The sequence below is a fragment of the Podarcis tiliguerta genome (genome assembly GCF_965153285.1).
Source record: "Podarcis tiliguerta genome assembly, chromosome: 7".
In the NCBI taxonomy this organism is placed as follows: Eukaryota; Metazoa; Chordata; class Lepidosauria; order Squamata; family Lacertidae; genus Podarcis; species Podarcis tiliguerta.
The window spans coordinates 15,312,786-15,334,105 of NC_139540.1; the positions used below are offsets into that span (position 1 = coordinate 15,312,786).

General features: G+C 46.0%; 1 protein-coding gene across 5 annotated transcripts in view; it reads right to left on the reverse strand.

Moving 5' to 3' along the window:
- COL14A1 (collagen type XIV alpha 1 chain) overlaps positions 1-21,320 on the reverse strand; it is a 145,475-nt gene that overhangs the window by 85,943 nt on the left and 38,212 nt on the right. For all 5 annotated transcript variants that reach the window (XM_083450334.1, XM_083450335.1, XM_083450332.1 and 2 more), the window contains 7 exons: positions 14,636-14,791; positions 13,916-14,035; positions 11,367-11,531; positions 11,002-11,163; positions 10,758-10,909; positions 9,617-9,746; positions 662-807 (listed from right to left, as the gene is read on the reverse strand). In XM_083450334.1, coding sequence (XP_083306460.1) covers positions 662-807; positions 9,617-9,746; positions 10,758-10,909; positions 11,002-11,163; positions 11,367-11,531; positions 13,916-14,035; positions 14,636-14,791 — 1,031 coding nt within the window. The remainder of the gene's footprint in view (positions 1-661; positions 808-9,616; positions 9,747-10,757; positions 10,910-11,001; positions 11,164-11,366; positions 11,532-13,915; positions 14,036-14,635; positions 14,792-21,320) is intronic.

The window sequence follows — 21,320 nt, forward strand, 5'->3', positions numbered from 1 at the left end:
GAAAAAAAAAATCTTCACACACCCATCCACACAGCAACAAGGTTCAGGCACGGGCAACATCTTGCTTTTAAAGTAAAGGTAAAAGGACCCCTGACCATTAGGTCCAGTCGTGGCCGACTCTTGGGTTGTGGCGCTTATCTCGCTTTATTGGCTGAGGGAGCTGGCATACAGCTTCCGGGTCATGTGGCCAGTATGACTAAGCAGCACACGGAAACGCTGTTTACCTTCCTGCCAGAGCGGTACCTACTTGTCTACTTGCACTGGGGTGCTTTCGAACTGCTAGGTTGGCAGGAGCAGGGACTGAGAAACGGGAGCTCACCCCGTCGCAGGTATTTGAACCGCTGAACTTCCGATCGGCAAGCCCTAGGCTCTGTGGATTAGACCACAGCACCATCCGTGTTCCTGCTTTTAGAAGAGCATATAAGTCCTAATAAAGTGTCCTGTGAAGGCAGTGGAACTTTTCAAGAAAATAAGCACATGCTTTGATGAGAAGATTCATCATGTCCTTCAAATCATAGAGTTGGAAGGGCTCGCAGTGGTCATTTAATCCAACCCCCTGCAATGCAGGAATCTTTTGCCCAATGTGGAGCTCGAACCCACGACCTTATTCCACGAATATTCATATTCCACGAACATCTCTTCTGGTTGATGCCAAGCTCACCTCCTTTTCATCTGCAGCCAGCCCATCCGTTAGAGGAGCGTACAGAATCATATAGCCGGTTGCACCAGCTACTCTGTTCCATTTCACTCTCATGCTGCTGTGAGACACGTCATACAGCTCCAGATCTGAGGCCATTGGCAAGGCGACTGCAAGGGGTGGGAAACAATATGCAGTTACTTAGAGGAGAGTAGCTGAAATAAAAATTATTCTCTAACAGTAAATTCAATGCTTTCTTTGTCAGGAATGAACAACCAACTTTGTTTGAACGGTGCTGACCAGGATGAGCTACAGCAAATTATCAGTGCAAGGACTTTAAGATGAATGAGGCACAAAATAGCTTATTTCTTTTTGTGCTGCTATATGCATGGGAGGTACTGCCTGAAAATATCATTGCACTTCTAGAATCATAGAATCATAGAGTTGGAAGAGACCACAAGGGCCATTGAGTCCAACCCCCTGCCAAGCAGGAAACACCATCAGAGCACTCCTGACATATGGTTGTCAAGCCTCTGCTTAAAGACCTCCAAAGAAGGAGACTCCACCACACTCCTTGGCAGCAAATTCCACTGTTGAACAGCTCTTACTGTCAGGAAGTTCTTCCTAATGTTTAGGTGGAATCTTCTTTCTTGTAAGTTCTTCCTAATGTTTAGGTGGAATCTTCTTTCTTGTAGTTTGGATCCATTGCTCCGTGTCCGCTTCTCTGGAGCAGCAGAAAACAACCTTTCTCCCTCCTCTATGTGACATCCTTTTATATATTTGAACATGGCTATCATATCACCCCTTAACCTCCTCTTCTCCAGGCTAAACATGCCCAGCTCCCTTCTAATTCTTGTTCATTTTGGATCATGTTTCTTATTTTTCTGTTAGATTCCTCATTTATCTTACTGGGATGAATATGGTGGTAGAGCCATGTTGCAAAAGGTTTAGGTTTAGTAGATATTAGGATTTCATTAGAACTTGGATGTTATAACCGGGATATGTTATAAGACAGTCTCAATGTGTAGAAGAAAGGGGGTTATGAGAGGGGTTTGTGGGGGTTTAATTAGTGTGCAAAGCCTGTGTGCCAGACTTTGAGAATGCAGTCAAGATCAGGCATAGGCAAACTCCGGCCCTCCAGATGTTTGGGACTACAATTCCCAACATCCCTGACCACTGGTCCTGTTAGCTAGGGATCATGGGAATTGTAGTCCCAAGCATCTGGAGGGCTGGAGTTTGCCTATGCCTGGTCAAGATCCATGCGTAAGTAGGAAAGTGTGGACCTACTTCTGAGCATAAGCAGTTAGCATGTGAAGAGTTAATTAACCTGGGTAAACTCTTAAGCCTTTGATCCCAGTCAATCAACAAGTGTTGATGAAGTCAGGTTTGTTAGCTAATGCTTGAGGGAATTAGCCATTAGTACTTCAAAGCATCAAAAGAACTGACCGTTAGAATGCACACAAATAAAGGAGGCTCAGGTTTTTAGGAACAGGAGATGATGATGATGATGATGATGATGATGATTTATTTATACCCCAGCCACTCTGGGCGGCTCCCAACAGAATATTACAACCAGGATAAAACATCAAACATTTAAAACTTCCCTACATTTCGCCAAATATGTTACCATATTGTGGTAGGAATCAGAATACAGATGTAGCCTTGGATGAATTTTAAAGACAGGCAATTCTGTCCATCTGGCTGGGTTTCCCCAACCACTCTGGGCGGCTCCCAACAGAACATGTAAAGCACAATAAAACATCAAACATTAAAAACTTCCCTAAACAGGACTGCTTTCAGATGTCTTCTAAAAGTCAGATAGTTGTTTATTTCCTTGACATCTGATGGGAGGGTGTTCCACAGGGCGGGCACCACTACTTAGAAGGCCCTCTGCCTGGTTCACTGTAACCTCACTTATCGCAGGGAGAGAACCGCCAGAAGGCCCTCGGAGCTGGACTTCAGTGTCTGGGCTGAACAATGAGGGTGGAGACGCTCCTTCAAGTATACTGCCTTGGTCTCAAGTGCTGTGGGGAACAAGCCCCTCTTGAGAGGACCATGCTGTAAGATCTGGACTCCCTCCATCTAAACTCAGGTGTAAATATGTGAATAAATCATATTTCTTAAAGCTACAACACTCTTGATTCTCCAAAGCAGCACAGACCCTGGGTGAGCACCTGGGGGAAAAAAACCCCTGAAATCTTGCTACCACTTGGTAAAGTGTTGGCATAGCACCCAACTTCTGTAACAATATATTCCAATTCTTTGTTTCCATAGTTCAACTGAAGCATCACACCTATCTGCATACTGAGAAACTGGCTGCCCCAGGTATGGTACAAGGATTTTCAAACGTTAGCTGCAAAAAACAACAACCCATCACTGCCACATTCCAAAGGGTACTAAGGCATCTTCCAAAACAGGAACATGTAAATTGTAGTCCTCCGGATGTTGTTAGACTACAACTCCCATCATCCCCGATCCCCAGCCATATTGGCTGGGGTTGATGGGTGTTGGAGTCCAAAAGCATTCATAGAGCCACACACCTGTTCAAGGATCAGGTTCCATTCACACGTAGCATTGGCTGAGCTTGTTGAATCCCTTCCCCCTGAACTTATGTGGATTGTGCCCTCTGGGGCTCCCAAGTCTTCCCCATAGGTGCAACACAAGAACTGCAAACAGTATAATCCTAAAATAGCTCAGTCGTAGAATATGACACTCTTAATTTCAGGGCTGTGGGATTTCTGCGTTGCAGGTGGTGGAACTAGACGATCCTTTCCAATTCAGCGATTTTTTAAAATGTCATTTGTAGTAACATATTAATTTTTATGCCCACATTCCTCTAATACAGTGGTGCCTCTGGATGTGAACGGGATCTGTTCCGGAGCCCCGTTCGCATCCTGAAGAGAACGCAACCCGCGTCTGCACATCTGTGCGTGCGCAGGTCGCAATTCGCCGCTTCTGCGCATGTGCATGACATCATTTTGAGCGTCTGCACATGCGCAAGCGGCGTTCCATTACTTCCGGGTCACAGCGGAGTGCAACCAACCTGAAGCAACTTTAACCCGAGGTAGGACTGTATGTGCATTTTTGGTAAACATCGGTTGATTGGTTGGTTGGCGAACTACATCACAAAATTCAGATAAGTGCAAATTTTGAAGGATGGATGCTTCATATTGCTTTGGAAAGTATATTCTCGTATATATTCTCATTTAAATGCAAACTAAATCCAATTTCACACACATAACCCATCCCAAGGTCATACTTTCTTCAGATGCTCTGGAGGGTCTCCCATGATGTTATTGTTGACCACTTCTCTCTACACAAGGGCAGGGAACCTATGGCTCTCCTGATGTTCTTGGACTCCCAAGTCTCAATAGCCTCAGCCAGCACAACCAATGGTCAGAACTGAGGAGATTCAGAGTCCAGCAATATCTAGAGGGTCACAGTTTTTCCATCCCTGGTCTGACCACCCCACCACCAACACCAAGTATGACCTTATCTTTAACATTTTCCATGTCTCAAATGCTTATGGAATGAATTAATTTATCTCTACGGCTGGCCGTGCTGTTGAGTCGAGATTTCATTTCCTGCAACCTATGCACAAATGTGTGGCTTTTCATACTTGCCGTTCATTTTAATCTGTCACCATCTTCCAACGAGGTCAAAAATGTAAACTATATTTCCCCCCGCAAACTCCCAAAGGCAGCATTAATATATATATATTTGAAATGGAGTGATTAATTATTTGCACATTTCAAGAGTATTGCTTTATGACACTCAAGCAAAGATTTGTTAAAACGGCGCTTGGAGACATTCAGCCTTGGGCAGTTGTGCGATCAGTTCTGAAAAATGCATAGGGATGGGCTTAGTCAGAACTTGAAAAGTGACTTTGAAAGTGCGCCAGGTGCTATGGGATGGGATGTCACTGCGTCAGTATGCGGCAATATTACCACGGAGTTACTCATTAACCAACTCCTGACCGGGATGGATCGCATCCTGGCCTACACATAACGTACAGTGGTGCCTCGCAAGACGAAATTAATTCGTTCCACGAGTTTTTTCGTTGTGCGAGTTTTTTCGTCTTGCGAAGCACCACTGCATTTAAACACTAACAACGGCGGGGAGGGGTGGGGAGAAGCAGGACAGCTGCAGCAGCCGGTACCTCAGACTCACCCGCGCCTTGTGGCCACCGTGCGACACGGCTGCTGGAGGGCGGCGGGGCTCCGGAGCGCGACTCCTGCTGCAACCCAGGCTGCTGGCGGCAACGGCTCTCTGAGGGGAGGGTGCGAGAGGGGTGGGCAGTGGCAGGAGGCACTAACTGTCAGCCGGAAGGTCGGAGGGAGCCGGAAGAGCCATCAGCGGGAAGGTAGGAGGGAGCCGGAGGAGTGGGTAAGTGAGCGTGTGTGCGTACAGTGAACGTCGCCATGACATGAGAGGCAGGGGCGTTTCGTCTAGCGAAGCAAGCCCTTAGGAAAATCCGTCTTGCGAAGCACCTCAGAAAACGAAAAACCCTTTCGTCTAGCGAGTTTTTCGTCTTCCGAGGCATTCGTCTTGCGGGGTACCACTGTAATTCTTATGCGGTGCAATCCAATGCATGTCAGCGCAGCAGTAAGTCCTACTGGGAACAATGCCGCTCATTCCCAAAGAAGCATACATAGCATTGATGCCCTAGTTCAATAATTCCCAGTGTTGGTGCACAGAAGTGTGCTGGGACCTGCCAGCATGACAACCCAAACAATCCACCTACACAGATGTTGCCCCCAGTGTCTCTGTATGATTCACTGCCCCTCCCCCGGTGGGAGGCATTTCTGTTGTGTCACTGCTTTGGGTGGGATTGGATTGAGAGATGCAACAGAGCAAGGTATAGCTAAAAAAGGTAAAAGACCCCTGGATGGTTAAGTCTAATTGAATTTGACTATAGGGTGCATAGTATGTATCCATTCTTAAGGAAATCAGTCCCAAATGCTCACTGGAAGGACAGATCGTGAAGCTGAGGCTCCAATACTTTAGCCACCTCAGGAGAAGAGAAGACTCCCTGGAAAAGACCCTGATGTTGGGAAAGATGGAGGGCACAAGAAGAAGGGGACGACAGAGGACGAGATGGTTGGGCAGTGTTCTCGAAGCTACGAACATGAGGCTGACCAAACTGCAGGAGGCAGTGGAAGACAGGAGGGCCTGGCGTGCTCTGGTCCATGGGGTCACGAAGAGTCGGACACGACTAAAACGACTAAACAACAACAAATGGGGTATGGTGCTCATGTCTGCTTTCAGGCCAAGGGAACTGGAATTTGTCCGCAGACAGCATTCTGGGTCATGTGGCCAGCATGACTAAACTGCTTCTAGCACAATGGGACACAGTGACGGAAGCCAGAGCGCACAGAAATGCCATTTACCTTCCCACCACATCAGTACCTATTTATCTACTCGCACTGGTGTGCTTTCAAACTAGGTTGGCAGGAGCTGGGACAGGGCAACGGGAGCACACCCCCATCGCAAGGATTTGTACCGCAGGCTTACGATTGGCAATCCCAAGAGGCTCGGTGGTTTAGACCACAGCGCCACTGCGTCCCTGTGAGGGCAGGGTATAAGCTCAGAGGTAGACCACCTGCTTTTCAGGCTCAGTCCTGAAATGTCATTGAATGGCATTTCCCATTAAAGGTTTGGCTAGCAGATGATGGGCCCCAGAGCTTCTGCCAGTCGCAGGAGACACAGGCATTCATTTGTAGGCAGATTCTTTTGAGGTTTGCACCAAGGAAGCAGCAAGATGCAGGAAATCTCTTGCATCCAGCTGCCCCCATAAAGCAGCAATATTCATCAAAATAGCTTTTTCCAAAAAGAAAAAAGAAAAGAAAAGAAAAGAAAAGGAAGAAATATAAAACTGGGTCCGTAGGTAAGAGCATGTCAAGACACAAACCTCTTAAAAGCATCTGTGGCATCCCTAAAGATACGGTGCTTCAGCATAAATAAAAGCCTCTTCTGCATGCTGCTTGGAATGCAGAGCACACACACACTTCTAGAAAGACCATGCTAGGCACAAGCACCACATAATTACGCCTTCCTGGGTGATAGCTGAGGTTTGGCGCCAGGTATGGAAGCAGACCTTCCATTCCCTTACTCACACAGCCTAGAATAAATTGGCAGAGAGGAGTTGGAGTGCAAGCTCTTATCAGAAGGCCTGCTGGTTTGCATCTGGAGGATTAATCTCACTAGTCAGCAACAAGCAACAAGATAAAAGCTGACCCCCCAAGGACAGGTGTGCTTTTCTTGAGTGAAAGCACAACGAGCCTGTGATCCAGTGCATATTTACTTAGGAGTAAGTCCTAAGAAAAGGGATGCGGGTGGCGCTGTGGGTTAAACCACAGAGCCTAGGACTTGCTGATCAGAAGGTTGGCGGTTCGAATCCCCGCGACGGGGTGAGCTCCCATTGCTCGGTCCCTGCTCCTGCCAACATAGCAGTTTGAAAGCACAGCAAAGTGCAAGTAGATAAATAGGTACCACTCCGGTGGGAAGGTAAACGGCGTTTCAGTGTGCTGCTCTGGTTCGCCAGAAGCGGCTTAGTCATGCTGGCCACATGACCCGGAAGCTGTACGCCAGCTCCCTCAGCCAATAAAGCGAGATGAGCGCCGCAACCCCAGAGTCGGCCATGACTGGACCTAATGGTCAGGGGTCCCTTTACCTTTACCTTTAAGTCCTACTGAATTTTATGGGACTTGGCATGGGCCTAGGCTGGTCAAGTGAGGCTTCAGGGTTGATTCTGGCCACTTATTCTTAGTGCAGAAACCAGAGTGTAGGAACTCGCACTGGCGGAGGAAGAGGAGTGTGGGGGGGGAGCGCACCGCCCCTGGCAGCACGATCCTGGCTGGGTGCCATTGCAGCTGTCCCCCCTCCCACGCTGGGCACCGTGCCCCCAGTATGTGCGCCAGCCCCGCCCCCTCCTGCTCTCTACCCCCCCCCCCAGTGCTGGAGCATGAAGCTCCGCCACTGGGAACTCGTAATGCAAACGTGGGTTATGGCTAATGTGGATTTAACATTCTCATCGCAAGCCAACTGGAACAAGAAATACTTTAAGCCTCATGCATGGTGCAAAGTCAAACTGAGGCCAGAGCTACAATACTTGGGGTTCTTTTGACAGCAAGGTAAGCCTGTGGTTAATTTTACAAGCACTTTTTACAAGGGGTGGCAGACTTCACCTGAAAACAAAGAAGTGACTATGTCAGAGAAAACAGTTCATACGCTAACAATTTTCCCGATGCAGAAGCTTTTAGGTTATTCCCAGAGGGGTCTATCTCATGCAAGTACCACTGTATTTGAAAGTAAGGTGGTCAGATCCCAATGAATGGGCTTTACTCAGTGGCGTAGCGTGGGTTATCAGCACCCGGGGCAAGGCAAGTAATTTGCGCCCCCTAACCCGGGGCAAGGCAAGTAATTTGCACACGCCCTCCCCCGCTGCACTGTCCCTCCCCCAGATAGTCCCTCGCGCTCTCTCTGCACCGCACCGCACGCCTGGCACCCTCCCCTCCACAGTGGGCGGCGACCCGGCGGCTCGGATCGGATTCGCACAGCCAGCACTGCAGTGAGAGAGAGTGAGTGAGCCAGGTAGGGGCAGAGAGCTGCGAGTGCAAGCGCCCCCCCCCCAGATGTTGCGCCCGGTGCGGCCGGCCCCCCCTGCACCCCCCACGCTACGCCACTGGCTTTACTGCCTCATTAAGAAAGTAAAGCATTTGCTCTGACATGACAGGGTTGCCTCTGATTCTCCCCCGATAACTTTTCTTGAGAGAGCACCCATCGCCTGTTCAGATTTCACATTTTAAAAGCAGCATTATGTAGCTTGACCATAGGAGAGGGGCACCTTCACAGGTAAACTTATCTGGAGGAGAATGACAGGGGGAAGGAAACAGCAGCAGCCCAAAAGACATGAAAAGAAGCAAACTTTCAAATCTGATGCCATATCAGACACAGGTTTCAACCTATGCGGGCTTTCCATTGGCCACTGGGAGAACAGGATGTTGCACCAGGTGAGACACTGGCCTGATCCGGCAGGTTCTTCTCATGCTCTTAAACCTGGAGTTACCAAATGTACTAGAAGCATTGCAGAAACCCTGTTCAGGTGTTCTAAATCCTTCATGCAATGGATGAGAGAGAGAGAGAGAACCGAGGTGTGGCGTTTGCCTCCTAGGATGGGTCATAAGGAAAGGGTTAAAATAGGTGTGATGTGATTAGCCAGTGAGAATACAAGGGGGGAATAAAAGTTAGAGTGGGAGGTTTTGAAAGTCAGTTGAGGTTTGGGAGTTGAAGAAGGAAGAGGAAGGTTTAGGTGTGGGTTGGTAGAGTTGTATTGTGAGATAGAGTGAGAGGAATTGTTAGGTGGAGTCAGATAGATAGTTGGAATAATCAGTTTGGAACTAAGAACAAGAAACTGACAAGAGAAAAATTAACTGAAACCATAAGCTTGTTCCTGCATTTAAAAATAAACTTGATTATTTGTTTATGTTAACAACTGACTGGACTCCGTGTGTCCCCGTGAGATACGGGGTGGTGGCAGCGGAAAAAGCAATCGCAGTGGTGGCACAGGGTCAATAGACCGTCAAATGTCCAGGGGCCCTGTGTGTGATCGCCACACAAGGTACCAGCTTCATCAACCAAATACATTCCTGATTCAAATACATTCCTATCACCCTCCACCAGCTGGAGGGAGAACCCTTGAAGTGGGGAGCCTGTTTTTAAACCCATGGAAGCTCTACATGGATTCCATAACCTGGATTTTCCAAGTGGAGAAGGCTTTCCATTGCAGATGTTTGCCTCTAACTTGTGGAGGGTAGTCGGGAAGGCTATGCGGGGGAGGCAGGCAGAGCTAGCGAATTGTCACTGTTCTGTCTCATCACATCAAAGGTTTCGAATGCCTGATTAGGGCCGAAAGAATCCAGCTTCGGCACAGCTCAGAAACAGATACGCACCGACTCTTTGTTCTGTTCCATTACTTACGCGTAGTTTCAGTACCCCGGAGGCCCTCGCTGGCAGAAGTAATGTATATGGCAAAAACAGCGATCTGGTATTCGGTTATAGACATCAGGTTTTTCAGCACTGCCGTTGAATCGCTGCCATGCACAACCACCTGTAGGACGAGACAGACTGAATGAAATCAAGTTTTTTAAAAAAATTCATACCAAATCAGGTTTTCTCCTTTGCTTGGAAATGAGCCTTAGCATGATTCCAGGAGAAAGAGAAATGACTGGTGAAAGGAGGAGAATGCCAGTTCATTAGCAGTCACTAAAGATTTCCACCTTTCCTCCCAAAGAGTCCTCTACTCATGCCCTGCCCAAAATAGAGGCATCCCATAACCCACAAGTGTCCCAGAAAAAAACAGGGCATCCTGTTTTCTCGCGCAAGAGCACGGCAGCCGTTTTAGGTGCCAAAGTCTTGTGACGTTAACATATGAGAGTGCTGGAGGTGAAATAGTTAAACAAGTTACCCAATCAGAACCCAGGGGGGTGGAGTCAGAGGGACTATAAAACCAGCTCTGGGAGGGGCAAAAGGGGGAGTTCGTTGGGAGGTTGGTTGGAGTGGGAGTGAATTGGGATAGAGTCTGTGGTTAGGTTGAGTTAGTGTAGCGAAATAAGCTGAGTCAGGAACAGTTAGGAGCTAGGAAGACAAGGAAATATCTGAGAGGTGGTTTAGTGAGTGAGAGCAGGTAGCGGAAGCTATAGGTCTGGATAGGCACCCTATGACTGTAATTGATCAATACCATTTATGAAACCACACGCTTGTTAAACTGCTAGTATTGTCCCAGGTAGGGCCTGGGTGGTGGCAGCGAGAAATAAAGTGGTGGCACAGGGATCAATAGACGGTGAAACGTCCAGGGACCCTGTGTGATCGCCACAAGTCTCACCCCTAAAAAGCCATGAAGTCTAACAGATTGATTAGGCCAAAAGCAGATAAAATGGGCCTGCTTGTAGGCTTCCTGAAGACACCTTGAGTGGCCACAGGATGTTTGACTACATAGAAGGATGTCTTGGCCAACTCCATCAAGGCTATTCTTAGGATTTTCTAAGTGAATTCCATCTCTCTCCCCCTCTATTGAACACATTGAGATGATTAAGTGCATGAGCATTCATTGCACCATTACCTCCTCTGGCTGTCCTCCTCTTGTGGGGTAGTAGACAACTCTGTATTTCTCCACTTTGCCTGGCGCATGAGTCCAGCTCACACGGAACCCTCTGGCTGTGACCTCGGATGTGACCAAATCTGTAGGAGCCCCCAGAGTGGCTACCAAAGTTCCTAAGTTTTAGGCAATTAAAAACAATCATTTTAACCACATGAAATGGAATACCGTCTACTCGTTGGGCTCTGTCGTAAGTTTCCTCATTTACCTTTGATTTCCTTTTCCTGTTCTTCAACTCTCGAGCACACGGTCTTGGTAAGACCTTCCACAATGGAGTTCATGAAGCTGAAGTCGGCAACGTTGTAGACGTGAGTGCTGTCTGGTTCAGAGGCAATTTCCTTCAGTTCGTTTTCGTCGGCATTCTTTACACCTAGCATTCGAAGAAACGCCACAAGTTGCAAGCCTCAGTTCAGCCTCAATTCACATTCACACTCAGGATTCCCAGCCATCACCCCAAATTCCCATATCTGGTTGGCCACTGTGAGAGCAGAATTCTGAACTAGATGGGTCTTTAGCCTGTTCCAATGAGAGAAAACACTTTCCAAAGCTAATCAATAAGACAAGAATACACACCAATAGCAAACAATTCAATGCCAGCATCTTTCAGGTTTTTGGCAGGCGGGATGACATCATCTTGGGATTTCCCATCTGTGATCAATATACCGATTTTGGGGACCCCGGGTCTTGCACCTGCTTCAGGCTTAAAGTTGTTTTCCAAAATAAAAGTTAAGGCAAGGCCTGTGTGAAAAGGAAGAGAGAGGAAAGCCTTACCCAAATTGACCATACATATAGTTAAAAGCTTCTGGCTGGTTGTTACATGGATTGATAGCAAATAGCCCAGAATAGCTGGCTCATGTTTCATCAGTGGGAGCTAATGGTTAATAGATAGCTGGGATTGTCACTGTGTTTAAATGAGATACTGGAAAAGATGGTACCCTCCCTCTAAGGCAGAGGTGGGAAGATGTTCTAGGACTTCAGTTCCTATCAGGCACAGCCAATTATTGGATTGTTGAAAGAAAAAACATCAAATACTTCCAATGCAAAGGCCCAAGTACAACTTCCTGCTCAGCCAGAATGACCAGCAACTACCTCTCAGTGTAACTTCCCTCACAGTTATAAAGATAAGGAGTGTGTGGTGGATTATGCTTGGAGGCATCTGTACAATGTTGTGTGGATGCCTGATTAACGTCTTCCAAAGCATCTTTCTCATTCACTCCCCCCCCCCCACAGCATAAAAAACAGTTCACACAATGGCATAGTAAAAGGTAAAGGGACCCCTGACTGTTAGGTCCAGTCGTGGCCCACTCTGGGGTTGCAGCGCTCATCTCGCTTTATTGGCTGAGGGAGCTGGCGTACAGCTTCCGGGTCATGTGGCCAGCATGACTAAGCCGCTTCTGGCGAACCAGAGCAGCGCCGTTTACCTTCCCACTGGAGTGGTACCTATTTATCTACTTGCACTTTGACGTGCTTTCGAACTGCTAGGTTGGCAGGAGCAGGGACCGAGCAACGGGAGCTCACTCAGTCATGGGGATTCGAAATGCTGACCTTCTGATCAGCAAGTCCTAGGCTCTGTGGTTTAACCCACAGCACCACCTGCGTCCATATATAACACAATTAAAACAAACTGAATTGTATTAAAACAATTTCAGATCCAATGCAGAAACCAATTAGCATGCAAAGCACATGCTCCACTACTAACTCTTCAGCAACCTTCCCAAAGACAACCGGGATGTTGAAGAGTGAAAAATTTAATTAAATCAAGGATTTGGGAACGGGATAATTAGAGGAATATGTATCCAAATGCTGCACACTGGGGGGAGGGGGAGCGTGTGGTATGTTATGTCAGTGGGAGTGTGAAGCTGGGATTCCGCATGACTAATTGAAGGTCTGAGACTCTCAAGCCTGGTATTGTGAATAATCATTACTCAGGGGAAAGACTGGATCTTGTTCAGGGCTGAATCATGGATTGCAGTTACTCAAGTGAAATCCTTTAAGCCTCCTCTTTCAGCTTTCTAAGATTCTAAAGCTAACAGGTATTACTCAGTATCCTTTTAGATGGGCTGCAGTCAGCCTGAGCCAAACCAAACCAATCTGGGATGCAACCTGGTGCTCCAAATTTCTGGACATAATGCTAAAGTTTAGCAGCTAAACCGTGGTTTAGACAATGCAAGAATCTCAAGCTCAATATTCTCATCTCTTCCTCTGGCACCTAGCAGAGTGGGGGAATGGAACCATCTAAGTTCCTTGTTTAAACTAACCACAGTTTGTAAGTTTTGAGCAGGGAACTGTGGTTTGTTTAAACCGCACGTGTGGGCGTGCAACATTTTCTCTCAAGGGTTGCATTCCCTTGAATGTAACATATCAGGGGCTGAATGCTGGTGGTTTGTGAGAAAGAGCCCAAAGTGGGTAGTGCCAACCCTGTTCTCCTTTGCTTGCTCCCAGTTCAGTGGGCTGCAGGGGGTGTCAGAGGTTAGAACCGATCATCTCATCGAAAGAGGACTGTTGAACTTTAGGCTGAGGGTCACAAGCTGCCCGTCCCTGGTTTAAGCTATCGTTTAAACTAACCACAGTGGTTTGGATGCAGTGATGAACTGTGGTTAGTTTAAACAAGAAAGCAGATGCTTCCAACCCCCTCCTTTGAGGTGAACACGGGGCACTGTGTGGTATGCAAGCCCTACAGGAAAGGTGCCTTTTAACCAACATGTTCTGTACAGCTCCCAGCACGATGCTGCTGGCTGAAATAAATAGCACATCAATGCAGTAAATTAAGCAGGGAACAGCATTTCGTAAGATGCACCCTTCAAAATTGAAATAATATAACCGATTTGCGTCGGCTTGAATAGTTGGGTTGTTGTTTTCCTTCCCTGCCTCCTTCAATGTAGTGTAGTCTTTATTATTATTATTATTTTAAATGTAATGACACCATGTAGAATGATTTAGAGTTCGGCGCATGAATTCCTGCACATACTGCCGACAAAAAAACACACCTCCTTTCACTGACCTTATAACCAAACTACAGCAATAACACAGACCCTCATGCAAAAGAATGAATAGGATAACAGAACAATAGGATAACTGGGGAGCTCTGCACATTACTGAAGTGCATAAAACCATATTTGTACCTGTTAAGGTGTTTCCACCCTTATAGGGCAGATTGCGCACCGCATCCAAGACAGCCTCTTTTGTGCTGTAGGCATTCAGATGCCATTCTATCCGTGGGTCGCCGCTGTATTGTGCAAGGCCTGGGGAAGAAAGGAATGCACATCAGCCCATAAGAAGAATTTGTAAGAAGAGTTTGGATTTGATATCCCGCTTTATCACTACCCGAAGGAGTCTCAAAGCGGCTAACATTCTCCTTTCCCTTCCTCCCCCACAACAAACACTCTGTGAGGTGAGTGAGGCTGAGAGACTTCAGAGAAGTGTGACTAGCCCAAGGTCACCCAGCAGCTGCATGTGAAGGAGCGGGGAAGCGAACCCAGTTCCCCAGATTACAAGACTACCGCTCTCAACCACTATACTACACTGTTTACGATACTAACAAAATACCCATCGTTATGTTGGGCGATATGGCAAGGCTTCATTCGTATAGTGAGGTTTGGGCACAATTCTCTGCATTTGGATAATTGAAATTTCGTATAATGGAGCATTCCGATAGTGGAACCTGCGAGTATAACGTTCTCACCCATTATTTCAGTGTCAGTTTGAAGGCTACCCTATTTTTTGCTAATTACATGGAAATAACAAAAATACAGGCAAGCTGCAGATATGAAGAACTAGCAACTTAAGTCACAAGGGGCTGAGTCATCGTCCCCCTACACACAAACTAGATTTTGAAATATTACCTATTCTTGTTTTTTCAGATCCCACATTGAAGGCAGCAACCAGGTTCTCCAGGAAAAGACGCACAAGCCGGAAGTTGAATCTGCCAATACTCCAGGAACCATCCACCAAGATCACTATGTCTGCGATGGCAGGAGTTTTGCATTTAAATTGGTTTTCTGTCAATTACAAAACAGCAAGCGAAAGAGCTTACTCCATGAAAATTTCCCAACAGAAGGTTTTTCCCCTACTCTTCCTCCTCCTTTTTTTTTAATATAAAAAATATATAATACTTCTGTAAACACATAACAGAGTTCTTGACTCCAAGGAAGGCTTGCAGAAATTCTCTGCCTTGTCAAGAACTTGTTGGGGAGAAAGCAACAACAATTCATTGTAAGGTCAGCAGTTGCATTTTCGCAGGAGCAGCCTTCTTGTTAGTCTAGGTTAATGGCCTTGTTATATTAATGGGCAGGTCTCCTGCAGGTGACAAAGGAATTGCTCTTCTGTTTGACCCAATGACCTTGAAACCCCAGTTCGTAATACTGAGCCTCAAGTTAGCTGAGAATGCAAAGGCTTTTAACAAATAAAGGTGAGTGGATGGATTTGAAAGGAACAGCAGACGAGAGGGACACCTGCCAGGTGCCTGTGAAGAAAGCAACAGAAGTAAAATCAGAATAAAATCCATGCACAGTTGGTCAAATGCAATATAAGAGCAGAGAGTCAGCAAGAGCAAACACAGCCCTAGGACACTTAATAAAAACTATTAACACCTTATCTCCAAAATGCAGCACTGTCAACACAGCATTAATATTGCTGCCATTATTTCGAAAACAGTAAAAGCAATCTGATGTGCAGAAGGGCTTTGGCAATGGAGGCAACAGCCACCAGTCTTTATCACAATTTATCTGATTTTTTTTTTTAATCAACAATGATAGATAACAATGGATGACATGGAAGAGGTAATTGTCAAAAGCATATGTGTTTTATCCGTAAAGTATTAGTTTAATAACGAATGACTTAATGTCGCTTTATTTATTATTTTCTTTTTTCTTTATTAAGATTTAACTGATATGTTTCCGTTTTTCTTTTTCTCTTTTCTTCTTTTTGTAACCTTTCTTAATTTCTTTTCTCTTTTCCAAGTTTGTAAGTTTTGATGTGTACATATTTGCAAAAAAAAAAAAAAGAAAGATAACAACAAAGCAAGCACATAAAAGCTAATGCAAATACACAAACGTGTTGGGATGGAAATGATTTTGTTATAGACACTTACAGCACGCAATAGGTTAAATAAAGTACAATAACCGGACCAGCTTGCAAGTGTGCAATTGTGGTTAGGGTATACAACAGGGATAATCTGACGCAAGAAAAGTAAACATGATCTCATTTTCACAATTTTAGCGGACGCATGCTGCGATGGAAGAAAAGGGAAGAATTAATCAATACCAGAAGTGTGACTGTAAGACTCAAGTGGAACGCATAGGAAGGTTCATGACGCCATTCTAAAGATATTAATTTCAGTAGGGATCAGAGTGACTGGAGTGGAGCTGATGAACAAGGTTTACACCCTAAGGAGCTTTTAAAAATGTGTATATTTTCTTCCATTATTTTTATTGCTCTATCTGTAACACAGGCACTGAAAAAGAGTCTCAACTAAACCACTGAAAAACCAGTCAGCAACCTGGTGTGCTGATGCAATTCTTAATATAAAGGCAGGGGGGCTATTTGGGTTCATAAAACTGGTTTACTCCCAAATAGTGAATTTTTCATGCTGAGCTCCACACAGAATTGACATGTTTGTTTCAGTGCAGAATCTCTCTGGTCCTGCTACCCAAATGATGGTTTTACATGGGATATGGGGAGCAAGCTAGAGAACAGGTTGTTTTCAGCTCAGTTGAAGATGAATAGGCCTAACTATGGCACCATCTGTTTCTCAAACTTGGGTCTCCAGCTGTTGTTGGACTACAACTCCCATCATCCCTAGCTAGCAGTACCAGTGGTCAGGGATGATGGGAGTTGTGTCCCAACAACAGCTGGGAACGGATATTCTACCCAATACATTTAGAGCAGTGTTATGCTACTTAAAACAGTCATGGCTTCTCCCACAGAAACCTGTTAGCTACACTTAACAGTCAATCCCTCTTCCCAGGGAACTCTGGGAATTAAATCTCCAGGTTAGAACAGGTAATGCAGGCTGAGAATCAACCACCTAAGCTGGCAACTCGCTGTATCCTAAACTGTGCATCCCAGTGGACCTTGCCATAGAAGAAGAAGAAGAGTTTGGATTTGATATCCCGCCTTTCACTCCCCTTCAGGAGTCTCAAAGCGGCTAACATTCTCCTTTCCCTTCCTCCCCCACAACAAACACTCTGTGAGGTGAGTGAGGCTGAGAGACTTCAGAGAAGTGTGACTGGCCCAAGGCCACCCAGCAGCTGCATGTGGAGGAGCGGAGACACGAACCCGGTTTCCCAGATTACGAAACTACCGCTCTTAACCACTACACCACACTGCCCCCAAATCAAATGCATCGAATTGTACTTTAATCATATTGAATTACCCCATCAGTAAGAAATGGGACCAGGTTAAGCTAAAATACTTGCTTCCACCTATGTATTCCACCTCAAGTAATTAGGAGCAAAATGGTTTAGATCTAATTACTCAGTTTTAAGAGTGCTGTGGATCGAAGCATTAAATCATGTCCGCATTACACATTTTTAAAGTAGGCTAACTTTGGAGTCCACTCACTCTTAGCTCAAAATTATCTGCTTCTTAAGATAGTTAGACTTGGTGTGCTGTGTGAAGCTATTACAATTATGCAGAAGAAATGAATTCAGCTTGGTTATATAAATCATTTTGCAAAATGACAGCCGCCGAGAAAATTTACAACTGCGTTCCTCACAATATTTTATTTCAAAATTATCAGAACAAAGCAAGCCATTATTAAATCCCACAAGATTTATATTAACACCCAAGCATTAGTGACTTTGTCCCATATCATATTGCGCTTCCACAGAAGTCTGGAACGTCTATAATTCTTCGCAGTTGCAATGAACTTGCTCAAAGCTTCTATTCATAAAACTTTTGCTACTTCCGCACACCCACTAAGTTTATATATTTGATTTTCTCCTAGCACTTCACTTGAACTTATCGTCAGGTGTTGAGAGATCCTAAAATGGAATGACAATAGTGAGATATTAAAAACTGCAGATTTATATACAATCACTGTGCTAACGAAACAACAGAGAAAAGATCTTCATCAGAAGCATTTGTTTTTATTTGTTTAAACACCTCAAAAAATGCACTTTCTGACATTTTAAAGTCAACCCCACTTAAGACATGTAAAATCTTTTTTAAAAATTCACTATCAAACAGTAAAGTGGTAGCACAGCAATCACAAACGGGTGGTTTGCACAAACAAAATTCTGGCACATGGATCTACTCAGTTGAAATGTGTCAAATGAATAACACAAGCTGACCCACAAAGAGGTTGGTATCAATACTGCACACATGACCTAATGGCATGCTATCTTCAGCATGTTCTACCTGGAGCTCTTGACACAAGTGACTGCTTGGGTGAAGCCCCCTGTTATTGCATTCCTACCTGAAAACCTTTCTAATAAGAGATAGCAGGGATTGAGCCTGCGACCTCCTTGACAGGAGCGAGCCAGCAGTAAATCACACTGAGCAAGTTCAAATTAACTCTTTATTAGCAAAAACAGGATCTGCACGGGAGTGTCGGGCCTAATGAGCAAAGCAACTCATCTCCAGTAGGTCTTGCCCCCCATGCTGAGACTGAAGGTTCCTGCTTCTCGACAGTCGTCTAAGTCCCCTCCTCTCCAGGGTTTTCCCCAAGCAATCAGAGATTGCACCTGCACAAAGCCCTTTCTCCTCTGCCCTTTTCATGCCTCTTCTGGTTCTTGGAGACAAAGGGGAGGGAAGCTTGTTGCAGCAGCAGGGGCAGACACCCCTGACTCTTCACCATCCTGACCCATCTCTGCCTCTTGGTCTCCCTCATCCCCTGCTTCAGCTTCTGTCTCTGATTCTGGACTGCTCTCTGCCACAGACTCTCCCAGCTCACTAAGCCCTGTGACCTCTTCAGCTTCCGACACCTCCTTCTCCCTGTCTTCTCTTTCTGACCACTCATTGTCGTCCCACCACCAATCCCAGGGCTCTGAGCCTTCTTCCCTTGGGGGAAGCCCAGCTGGTTCCTCCCTCCATTCCTCTGTGCCCAACCAGTCCATGGCACTTCTACAGATAACCAGGGCTTTTTTTTCAGCCAGAACCCATCGGAACTCAGTTCCAGCACCTTTCAGGTGGGCACCATTGCCAGTATAAGAGAACAAGGGAGGTGTTCACAGTGAGTTTCGGCACCTCTCTTCCTAGAAAAACAGCACTGCAGATAACACAGCTACTTGGGTCACTGGTCCCAAACACTTACATCTGACACTCTAATGCAAGGGTAAGGAACCTCCAGATGTTGTTGCAACTATAGCTCCCATAATCTCTCCCACAATGCCATGATGACCATAGATCATGCTGGCTGTGGTTGATGGGACTCAGAGTCCCACAACATCTGGAGGACCCCAGGCATTTCCATCCCTGCTCTGCTGGATGATGTCTTCATACTATGCCCATCCGCACTGTGGTGTGTGTTAACAAATATTTTAAATGCTGGTCAGGGTATGACCAACTAGAAAAATAGTAAAGGTAAAGGTACCCCTGCCCGTACAGGCCAGTCGTGTCCGACTCTAGGGTTGTGCGCCCATCTCACTTAAGAGGCCGGGGGCCAGCGCTGACCGGAGACACTTCCGGGTCACTTGGCCAGCGTGACGAAGCTGCTCTGGCGAGCCAGCACCAGCGCAGCACACGGAAACGCCGTTTACCTTCCTGCTATAAAGCGGTACCTATTTATCTACTTGCACTTAGGGGTGCTTTCGAACTGCTAGGTGGGCAGGAGCTGGGACCGAAAGACGGGAGCTCACCCCGCCGCAGGGATTCGAACCGCCGACCATGTGATCGGCAAGCCCTAGGCGCTGAGGTTTTACCCACAGCGCCACCCGCGTCCCTAACTAGAAAAATAGTGGCCGGCTAAATATGTGATTTCTAGAGAAAGACGAGCAGGGCAATAATTGTTTTCTCTTTGCTGGCATGTAGATAAGAGAAGGTTCCACTGTAAGATTTATGGTCTGTTTTTACTAATCATTCATTGATTGCTGCAATTGGCTGTTACTCAGTACCAAGCGCTGAATAGCTATCAACACAGTTTCCAAAAAGGAGTTATCCAGTCCAGAGCAAAGTGTTGCTTCCCCCTCTTTGAAATTTATGGGTAATGCTTCGCCTAAAGATAGATGAAAAGAATCCCAAACATTTTTTTGTAAAATGAAATAAAAAATATCTATAGACTGAACTGATGCATGGTTGTTAACAATCAGCATAGCAAAGAAGCCATTAATCCACTGAAGACTTTTCTGAGGCTGTGGAGCTTCTACATCCAACTACTTTTCTTAGGCTGGATTCCAACTCAAACTTGGGTCTTCAAAGCCGTTCATATTTCTTCTTCTTTTCAAGTTGGGGACAGGAGACCATCTATTTATAACACAGAAGGGCAGGGCAGGAGGTAGGTGCTTGAACTGTCCACGCAACAGTGAATGAAATTCACTTGGGAGAAGAAGGACACAATGCAACACAACTTCAATGCATTTCGCCTCACCTCAAAATCCTGGACAAAGAGGTGCATTTTCACCTGGCTGCAAAATGAAAATAACGTTGAAGCATGACAGCTAAACAGAGCCTCCAGACTGAGACAAGTTTTGTCTGAATTCCAGGCACTGTGGGCAAGGGCTATTGCTTCCAATGTGGGGTTCTCAGAAGCAAGCTGGTTGGAAAAAGCATATGCGGCTAGGCAAATATTTAGTCTGATCCAGGAAAGCTCTTCTTCTGGACGGGTTATTTCCCTCTGCATGCTCCTGGGCTGTGCCACTGCTTTTCCATGAGGGGGCTCAGTCAAGACTGGAAGAGGAAGGAAGCTAGAAATGACTGGCCTACATCAGAAGATGTCATCATGGACTGGTTGGACGTAGAGGAATCATGGGAGGGACCAGCTGGGGAACCACCAAGGGAAGAAGGCTCAGAGTGGTGGTGAGAGAAAGATGAGTGGTCAGAGGGAGAAGAGAAGGTGTCGGAAGATGAAGAGGTAACAGTGCTTGGTGAGCGGGGAGAGTCTGTGGCAGAGAGCAGTCAAGAAATAGAGGCAGAAGCTGAAGCAGGCAAGTGAGAACAGGGAGGCCATTTTAGTAGCAATGTGAACTAAAATACTATTTTTTGCAAGGAATTCTTTTTAATGCAGACTGATGCAGAAATGCAGCAAACTGAACTGGAGACTAGAAAAAATGGGAAGCAGGAAAACCCCGAAATTGCCAGAGTTGTTCATCCCTCATACTAGGTTACTTGTAACTTGTGCTTTTAATTGCACTTTACCATAAATCACCCCGAGCCATGATAAATTCCCGCTGCTCTAATCCGAGCTTGTTTTGTGGGCTGTATTTCAACTGAATACGTGAGATGTCTCTTTTGGCAATAATCTAAAGCAAAAGCCTCCTCGGAACAAAAGCCACATCTGCCTCTTGCAAGCGAAGCAGCTTGTGCGATGTTGTTTTTAATTAATGTTTCTCTTTCCCAGTTTTCTTATAAACGGCTGTGAATGTTTAACTA